This window comes from Mirounga angustirostris, unplaced genomic scaffold, assembly GCF_029215605.1.
Source record: "Mirounga angustirostris isolate CCGP_5_RB_7025 unplaced genomic scaffold, mMirAng1.0.hap1 SCAF_10, whole genome shotgun sequence".
Classification (NCBI taxonomy): Eukaryota; Metazoa; Chordata; class Mammalia; order Carnivora; family Phocidae; genus Mirounga; species Mirounga angustirostris.
In genome coordinates this window covers 5,212,239-5,221,810 of record NW_026991718.1, presented here as the reverse complement: position 1 = coordinate 5,221,810, position 9,572 = coordinate 5,212,239, and the positions used below count along the sequence as shown (strand labels likewise).

The following is a 9,572-nucleotide window of genomic DNA, read 5'->3' as shown; positions in this document are numbered from 1 at the left end:
ACCCGCCCCTCTCCGCGGGAGTCGCTCGGGGCCCGCGGCTGGGTGGCCGGCAGTTCGCGCCGGCTCTGCGCGTCCGCCTCGGGGCTCGCTCGGGAGGGCAGGCGGCGGAGCCCTCGGCGCGGCGGGCGGACCGGCCGGGCCCGAGCTGCGCGGGGCTGTGCGCGCCGCCCCTGCTCCCGCCGCCCGGCCCCGCGGGCGGCCGACCCGCGCCCTGCGGCGGCTCCTGCGGCTCCGGCGGCGGCGGCCCGCGCCCCGGCGCTCCCCTTTGTCCGCGGGCCGGGCGAGCTGCGGGCGCGGCGGAGGCGGCGGCGGCGTCCGAGCGGCCGGTCGGAGCCCGCGCGGCGGCTGAGGCGGCTGAGGCGGCTGAGGCGGCGGCTCCCCCGCGGCCGGCCGCCCGCGCCCGCGCGCCGAGGCGATGCCGGACCAGATCTCCGTGTCGGAATTCGTGGCCGAGACCCATGAGGACTACAAGGCGCCCACGGCCTCGAGCTTCACCACGCGCACGGCGCAGTGCCGGAACACGGTGGCGGCCATCGAGGAGGTGAGCGGCGCCGGGCGGCGGCGGGGGCGGGCGGGCGGGCGGGCGGCCCCGCCTCAGGTGGCCCCGCGCCCTGCCCGCCGCCCGTCCCGCCGGTCCGCCCCCGCGCCTGCCCGCGGCGCCCGCAGCCCGGGAAAAGTTTCTCTCCTCAAAATCCGACGCGGCCGGGCCACCCCTGCCCGACACAGAAGCCCTTTGTTCCGTGTAGGTGGCTCCGAGGAGATGGCTGATGGCGACCTTCGGCCTTTTTAAGAGCCAGCCCCCTGCCCTCTTTTCCCTCGCGGGCCCGGGCCCGGCGGCTCCCGGCGGCGCGGCCGACTTTGGCTGGGAAGGCGGGGTGGGCGGTGAGCGGGGCCCCCCGCGCCCGGCGCGGCGGGGTCGTGGGCTCGCCAGCCATCCCCGGCGCCCACCTCCCGCTTGTTCTGGAAGGGCCCCCGCCCCCAGCCTGCCCCGCGGCGTGCTCCGAGCCCCGCTGCAGCCCTCGCCCCCTGCCCGACTCTCGGGTGGGTCGGGGGACCCCGGCTGTCCAGGAAGAGGTGTGCACACCTCAGCGGGGGCGGCCTGACCGCTTTCCGCCCCGCGCCCGGAGCCGAGAGCGGGGAGCTGTGTGCCGAGCCGGGGCTTCTGATCCGAAGACCTTTATAGCCGCCCCCAGTTGCGTGTGTCTCACCTGCTCGAACCTCTGATCGCCTCCCTCCGCATCAGCCTGGAAAGGGCCTGATTTTAGTCCAGTGCTTTCAGGGTGCAAAGTCATCACGCCTAGTGCCAACTGGTAAGCCCTCCACATCCTGCGGAGAGAACACTTCGGGACGAACCAGCTTAGGTGACAGTCCAAGCAGCCCGCGGTGAAGGGCTGAGTTTGTGGGTCCAGGGCCACCGCTGGCTGTGTGGTGTGGGGCAGCTCCTCACCTCTCTGCCCTCATTTTCCTTACCTAGCAAACGGGACTAGAAATCCATCCTTCCTGGGGTGGTTATGAGGGTTAGAGACGTGGTGTGTAAGGTGCTTCGCTCTCTGCTTGGCTCATAATAGGTAACTGGTTTATGAGCCACACGTGTGCTAGTCTAGAATCGACGATTAAATTTCTCTAGGCCAGAATGTCAGGTTACAGCCTTAAAATGGGGGCATTGTAGGGATTTTAGAAGATGATGATTGGGCTAGAGTGAGGGGAGGTCACCACAGAGCTTTTAATTAAGCGATGCCATTAATTTTTTTGCCCACTTGAACAAAGCATCTGCTGTTAGGAATTGTTTGGGGGGGAAATCCAGAATGTTTCCCTTAATGGGAATTTTTATTTTTGTAGACATAAACAGTCAATAATAGGCTAAATCATAAGTAATAGATTCAGCATTCTGAATGTTTTAAGTATAGCTAGGGCATCGGCCGGCCCTCCTTCCTTCCTTCTCTCCTTTTTTTGGTGGAGGAGAGCTACGCGTAAACCTTTTGTAGTGAGTTCTGTAATCCCACATCACTTAATTCTACTTGTGTCAGCAAGGCTTAAAAAAGATGGCTTCGAAGTAGGCAGATGGGGATGACCCGAAGAAGTTTTTCCAGAAGTACTGGTTGAAAAGCAAGGGGGGGCGCCTGGGTGGCTCAGTTGGTTAAGCGACTGCCTTCGGCTCAGGTCATGATCCTGGAGTCCCGGGATCGAGTCCCGCATTGGGCTCCCTGCTCGGCAGGGAGTCTGCTTCTCCCTCTGACCCTCCCCCTCTCATGCTCTCTCTCTCTCAAATAAATAAATAAATAAATAAAAGAAAAGCAAGGGGAACATTTTCTCCATGTTTTGAGAATACACTATTAATAATGTCTATGGAAGGATTGCAACCAAAAAAGTAGCTGAATATTTCTTTAGGGAAGGAAGCTTTTACATGATGCCTTAAAAAAGGCTTGATTGTGTGTGAAGTTCTGTTTCTTTTCCCCACTGCAGTTTGTCACTTAAATATTAACACTGGCAGATGCTGGGAAGCTAGGCAAATAGGAATTGCTATTAAAATTGGCATCCCTTCCTCTGATTAATTTTAGTTTGTGGTGTGTAATTCGAAAGCTTTTTTTGTATGCTGTGCAGGAGATTATCCGAGAGCTCAGTTACTGAGCAGATTAAAAAGAGACTGGATTTGGTCATTTTATTAAATTGCAAACTTGCTCCATGTTGCCATCGAAGCACACGAATTGGTTAAATTCTCAAAAATGAAAAAACTGAAATCATTACAGGTCTGTTTTCACTTTAAGCAAAGCCATTATTCATACTATGATGGTGAAATTTGTGAGTTTGGATTTTTGAGATAGCTGCATTTCAAAGGTGTTTACTCTGAGGAATCACTGTGGATTCCTTTAAATAATGCTCTGTTCTCGGGTGTTTAATGTTCATTCCCATTACCAAAACTTGTTCCATATATACTCTGATTAAGAAGTGATGCCCACATAGTTTGGTTTTCAACAAGCATCTACTTTTCATACTGAAGTGAGACAGAGAGTGGGTATTGTAACTTGTTATTCATTTAACAGAAATAAAATAAATTTAAAATTTGCAAGCTCTTGGCCCTGTGTTTAAATAAATGATTCATGAAATTAGCAAACTAATTTTAAACTGAAAAACCTTTGTGAACCTTATACTATGAATGTCACATCTGTTAGATCTGTTTCTCATCCCGGCTTTATACATGAAGAAATTGAGACTCAGGATTATTTGCTCAAGGTTATAGAGCCTAGTAAATTGAAGAGCTGGAATTGAACTTGGCTCCATGTTGTTTTCAGAAGTGTTGCTGTTTCCTGTTACTTTCTTTTTTAAGATTATTTTTAAGTAACCTCTACACCCAACGTGGGGTTTGAATTTACAACCCGGAGATCAAGAGTCATGCGCTCCACTGACTGAGCTAGCCAGGTACCCCTGTTTTTTGTTACTTTTAAATAATGCTGAATTCTCCAAAAAAAAAAAAAAAAAAAAAGCTGATTTCTCTGAATTCCTCATTTGTCAGACTTGGTTCAAGTTCAGACTCTACTACTTGCCAGTTGTCTAAACTTGGGTGAGATACCTAACGTTTTCTCACTTTCCTCAGCACTGAATTCTGGATAATAATACTTCTCTACTTCAGAAGGTTGTGGGGAGGGTTTACTGAGATAATCCTAAGCACCATACCTGACAGACAACTGGTTTAGTAGATGCTAACTGCTTAACAGATTATATTATAGTTAATCCATGGAAACTGGTGAGGGCTTTGGCACCAAGATGGGATTTACATGGGGGTTGGGTAGGAAGAGTAGGGGAAATGGATGAATGGTTGAATGAGTTAAGTGAATGAAAAACTATGTATCTGTTAACCCTTGCTTATTTTTTTTTTTTAACCAGTTTGTTGTCTTGGCAGCAGGTCAGCACATAGCTATGTTTTAAAATATTCGCCTGGTGATCACTTTCTCTGGGTAAAGTAATTATTGTGCACATTTTAAGCAAAGTCTGCTGCTACCACTAGATGGAATCTGCCCTGTGTTTTTGGAAATAATGGAAAAAAATTAGTTGTGGCATAACTCTGAAAAGTGAGCTTTTCCCCTTTTTTGGGGGGTGTTATTTCTGTCTCAGTTTCTTTGAGTCTCTAGGCACTTTGAAATATTCTCAAAATAGGAAAAAATTGTATACATACTTGGAATATTCATGTTTATAAAACCCTCCTGTAGAGCATCATCCATTCTATCTTGCTTATTTGGCTTTGTTAGATATGTAGTTTTAAAAATAAATTTGATGTTGACTTGTAAGTATTAAAATTTAACCTACTTCCTTCCGGGGCCATAATTCTCTACTCTGTTGTCCTTGGTTACCTTGGAAATCTCATTGCTGTCACAAGCGCAGGGTTCTGACTGCAGGGGTAAAATGAGCATCTGGGCTGCCCAGATTCCCAGGGGCCTTGCTGTCCTTGGGGCCAGATGCGCCTCCCAGCAGTTAGAGTGGGAACCTGGCCCATGTACTTTTTAGGCAAGAATGTGATTGTGAATCTTAGCTCTTTGTGAAGAGGGCTCTTCCAAATCCCAGACTAACAGATCTTGGATCTTTTGTCAGGAGGACATCATCTTTTTGCCTATGCATTTGTGTTTTTGGAAATGAGGTTTTGTGGTCAAACAGGGCCACCTTATTTATGCTGTGTTCTGAAATCTGGACTTAATGTGTTTGGAAATTTTTGAGTCATTTAAGGAGGAAATGATCTTCTCTTGTTATGTAATTCCGCCCCCCCCTCCCGCAATTCAGTTTCCCTCTTTCTTGTGATTAACAGTAAAAATACTAATGGTACTCCTGGTAGGTTCCAGGCTTTGTCATGCAGTTTTTATTGAGTCCTGTTGTGTGCTAGGTGATGGGAATAGAATACCAAGTGGAGTAAGTTCTGTCTTTGAAAGAACCTACAAACTTAAGTGAGAGAGGCTGACATCTTATAAACAAATCCGTGCAATAAACTAAGTCAATGTGAGGGCTTTGGCTGTAAATTGTCCAGAACCATGGATGCCCAGGGATGGCATTGGTCAAGTGTGCTTGGGGCTGTGGTTAGGAGGGCCTTGTATAGTGATATGCGATTGAGTCGCGAGGTCAAGGTGATCATCTGTGGGTTACCACATGCTTTAGTCACTAAAATCTCAAAATGGTCTTCTGTGTCTGCCTTCCTGCCTTAGGTAAATCGATCCACTCCTGAGGTGGTGGCCAAGTAGGCCTCTGATAGGATTCTCATCCTGTGCAATTTACAGAGGGCTGCTCAAGCCAAGAATTTGGAGGGATCCTTAATTCTTCTCTTACGCTCCACATTTCTAGACATTGCTGCCTTTCTTCATGGAGCATATACATCGTAGGCATGTACTATCTAACATGGTAGCCTAAGATTTAAAATTCAGTTTCTCCACTGTACTAGCTGAAATTCAAGTGCTCAGTAGCCACATGTGTATTGGACAGTGTAGATTTAGAACATTTTCGTCCTTGCAGAAAGTGCTGTCGGACAGTGCTGTTTCAGACCCTTGCAACTCAACGGCAGGGCCCACTGACCAGCAGCTCTGGCATCACCTGGCAGCTTGTCGGCACCGCAGTCTCAGATCCCACCTGGACCTGAGACGGACTACATTTTAATGACATCCCCAGGTGCATTATATGCATGTTAAAGTTTGAGAAGCACCGTTCTTCTAAGAGTGTGAATCCTGGCTGCACAGTAGAATCACTTGGGGGCGGGGGCGGGGGGATGCAGATTTTGTAGAACACAGATGCCTGGCCTACTCCCTGAAAGTCTGACTAACTGGTTTGGCTGGGGCCTGAAGCATTGGCATTTTTTAAAGCTTCTCCCCAAATGGGGTCAGTAATCCCTGCAGTAAACAGATAATCATGTAGTGTAACATCGGTTACACTATCAGTGATAAGTGATAAGAAAAGTTGAGTGGAATTCGGTACTGGAAAGGGACTTCGGAGATTGGGAGACAGATCAGGAAAGGTCTTTCTGAAGAGGTGACATTAGAGCAGAGGCTGGAATGCAGTGAGGAAGCCAGTCAGGGAAGAGTTGGGGTGGAAGAACAGCATGTGAAGAGGCTGCAAGATGTGAACTGGGCTGGGGCATTTAAGGACAGGAAGAAGGCAGTGGGCAAGGAGGGAAGGACGAGGGCGGGCAGGGCCATGTCACACAGGCCTCGATGGTCTTGGGAGGGAATTGGACCTTGTTCTGCTGGGACGGGAGGCTATCAGAGGGTTTGAGCAGGGAATAACATGATCGGATTGACATTTACAAATGTCATGGTGATGGTTCTAGGGAGAATAGACTAGAGAGGAGACGGGGAGATTGGTGGGGCTGGGAGTCTGGTGTAGTCCTCCAGGCCAGAGGGTCTTGGCCTCTTAGCGGCGGGGCAGAGGTGCAGTCTGGTGGAGAGAGTGTTGGTGTGCTGGGGAGAGGTGAGTAGAACAGACGGCCGTCAAGCCTGGTTGACCCAGGTGACCTGGAGAGTGGACCTCTGGTGTCTCTGGTGAAGAAGCTGAAGCTCTCTGCTGGGCCAGCTTTGTGTCTGTGTACTGGCCAGCCTCACTTGTTCTAGAACTTCTGTTAGGACCAATCCTGAATGTTTGTTTTGTTTCACGGCAGACTGGGATCAGGGAATATTAAAGCAGAGCAATGTAGACCTGGGCTGGAGGGACGTGTTCTCTCCTCTGTGGTTTCTAGGCTGAGGATAGCCGATGACACTTTCTTGGCTGTGTCAGATGCCTGAGATCCTGTCCCTGATCCAGTTCCCCAAACGTTCCTCTTTCCCTACTAAAAAGAGGTGCTGAGTTCACCTAGTCACTGTCCTGGCAATAGAAACCCGCCTCCTTTGCTTACACTTGTATGTGTCCTATGGCCTTAACACCGTTGCCAGGGCCCTTCCCGGTACTTCGGTACCCTTATCGTTTTATCGGGTGCATAATGTTGTGGAATAAACGGGTCATTAACCAGAGCTGGAGTACTTGTATTCCAGCTGGATTTTTATTTGTATTTGGTTTTGTTGAGTTTATTGATTCGTAAATGTATGTTGGGCACCTACCAATCTGTTGTCTCTGCCAGGTGCTAGGGTCGTAAAAGTGGACAGGACTAGCTCCTTCCCCACAAACCACTTATATTCTCATCTTTTATGTGCAATTATAGTTTATCCTCTTAGCCTTTTTTGTGCCATGGACCCGTCTGACACTCCGAGGAAGGTGGTGGACCTTTCTTCAGAAAGATGTCTTAATGCATCAAATACAATACAGAGGAATTCAAAGGGAACCAAATATAATGTAACACAGTTAGCAAAATATTTGAAAAATCTGTCATACCAAGATACGCTTCTTTACTAAAACATTTAATATCAAGATTTGGTAGTGGGTCTAATAATGTACTTTAATTTTGAAGTACCCAGGTGAGTATAAGCAATGTTGTGAGATATTTCAAACTCTGACGTTATGTTAATGTATCTTTTGTTGGAGTCACAGATGCTGCTAATATGACCATGGCATGTGGCTTACATTCATAATCGAAGAAAATGCTAAACTTCAGTGAGGGAATAGTGAAATACAGATGTCATTCTTTTTTTCCAATCCAGGTTTATGGACCCCTTGAATTCAAACAAAGAATTCGAGGCTTGGTGGTAGGATTCTTTCAGTTAATTGTTTTTGGGGTGAGTGAGTGACTCTGTAACAGTGCTCTTTAAGCAGGCTTCACAATTGTTACCCTGTCATTGTGTTGGTTCTTCCAGTCTAGCTGTGAGAAGTATTCTACCCGAAGCCAGTGTTAAGATGATCGAGTAGTAAAGGTGTTGGGAGGACTGGGGGTGCTGGGTCAAGCTGCCAGCTGGGGTTTGGCAGCCATGGTGTACTCGCACATTTTCAGGGTCAGGGCTTGGCAGTTTCTCCTCTGGTCCCATGGGTTCACTCACGTGCTTGGGCGTGCCTTGGAGTTCAGCAGGACTGTGAATGCATCTATGAGTCCTGTACTTGGGCCCTTGAGCTGGGCTGCCTCTCTGCAAGCCAGTTCCCCCATTTTTACCTCTCCTATTTTGCTAGCACGTTACACACTATCCTTGACTCTAGGTTGAGCTTGTTTGTGAAGGAGTAGTACGTTTTCAAGGACCTTCTGCCTGCGGTTTGAAGGGGAACTTCCCAGACTGTCGTTCTTGGTGAGATTACGTGTTTGAAATGATGCTGCTGTTGGATGAGCGTGTTTGGGATATCCACAGCATGGCTGAAGTGTTACTGCCGGTCACTTTTTTTCCCTCTTGTCTTTCTAGCATTGTTGGGGTGCTTACTGCATGCCCGACATGCTCTAAGTTCTCTCCCGATACTGTTACCTTGTTTATTACAAAAGCCCTACGAAGTTCAGAGGACCTAAGCCACTTTACCAAGATCGCAAAGCTAGGAAGTGGTGGGGGCAGTATTCAAACTCAAGCATCCTGACACGAGAGTCTGGAGCAGCCAACTGCCCCTGTATAACCTGGGCCAGGAGAGGCCCTCCGTGTTGATGCCTGCATGGCCAGCAGGACGCCTCTTGCTGTTAGTGTTAGTGAGTAGCTTCTGTTGTATTTCTTGAGTTGCTGCTTCTGGGAAATCCTAACTGCTCTTCTGCTTCCTCTCTGTCATTGCTGCTGTGGAAATGGTTTCTCTTCCCTCGCTTCACTGCTCTGCCAACATGCCCAGCCCTGCAGAGCTGAGTGGCCCAGGGCATTGCTCACACCCTGGCGGGAGGCCTGCCCTACTAACGGTATTATTAATGATGTCATCTTTCCACTTGATCCTGAAGATGGCTTTGTCAATATGGTTTTATACATAGATGCTGTCAAAATCAGGTGGCTAATGAAGACAGCTCCTTCTAATGATGAATTTCCTTGTCTGTTAGGATTCTAGCAAAGTGATCAGGATCTGGAGACCTCTTTCTTTAGCTTCCCACAAGAAATCACATTCTTATTACAGTTTTATTTTTTTTTAAACTAACTGCAACAATGGCTGACATTTCTTTGAGTTGAGCCTTAATTGTGTTTTAAGGACTGTGCTGTGGTTTATTTATTTATTTAAGATTTTATTTATTCATTTGAAACAGAGAGATCAGAGAGAGAGCATGAGCAGGGGGGAGGCAGAGGGAGGGGGAGAAGCAGACTCCCCGCTGAGCAGGGAGCCCGATGTGGGGCTAGATCCCAGGACCCCGGGATCATGACTTGAGCCCAAGGCAGACGCTTAACCATATGAGCCGCCCAAGTGCCCCTGTGCTGTGTTTTAAATTGATTATTGAATCCTTTCAGTGACTCTCTGAGGTAAGTCCTGTTATCTCTGTCTCACAGTTGAGGAGGTCAGGATGCAGACAAGTTACTTGATTGTGGTCCCGGTCCCCCCCCCCCACCAACGCTAGCAGTTGATGGAGCCTCCCAGCCACACAGGGACGTTAGCCCTGCTGTCCTGGCTCTTACCCCTCTTGGTCCTTGAATGCATCACCTGACATCTCCTGCTGGCTCTTCTGGTCCTCTTTAGGTGTCTCTGTCGGTCTCTTTAGTGCAGGCTGATCATTGTAGACCTGTAGGCCAGTGCCC

General features: G+C 48.9%; 1 protein-coding gene across 6 annotated transcripts in view; it reads left to right on the top strand.

The window, feature by feature from the left end:
- The first annotated feature begins 284 nt into the window (after positions 1–284).
- Positions 285–9,572, top strand: part of ASAP2 (ArfGAP with SH3 domain, ankyrin repeat and PH domain 2) — a 168,161-nt gene continuing 158,873 nt past the window's right edge. For 5 of the 6 annotated variants that reach the window (XR_010405406.1, XR_010405405.1, XM_045884057.3 and 2 more), the window contains exon 1: positions 285–541. Coding sequence is in view for 3 of the 6 variants with exons in the window: in XM_045884057.3 (XP_045740013.1) it covers positions 416–541 (126 nt within the window). In the remaining 3 variants the exon portion in view is untranslated. Of the gene's footprint in view, positions 542–680; positions 1,311–9,572 lie in introns of those variants that run through there. The other variant, XM_045884058.3, reaches the window with a different exon arrangement.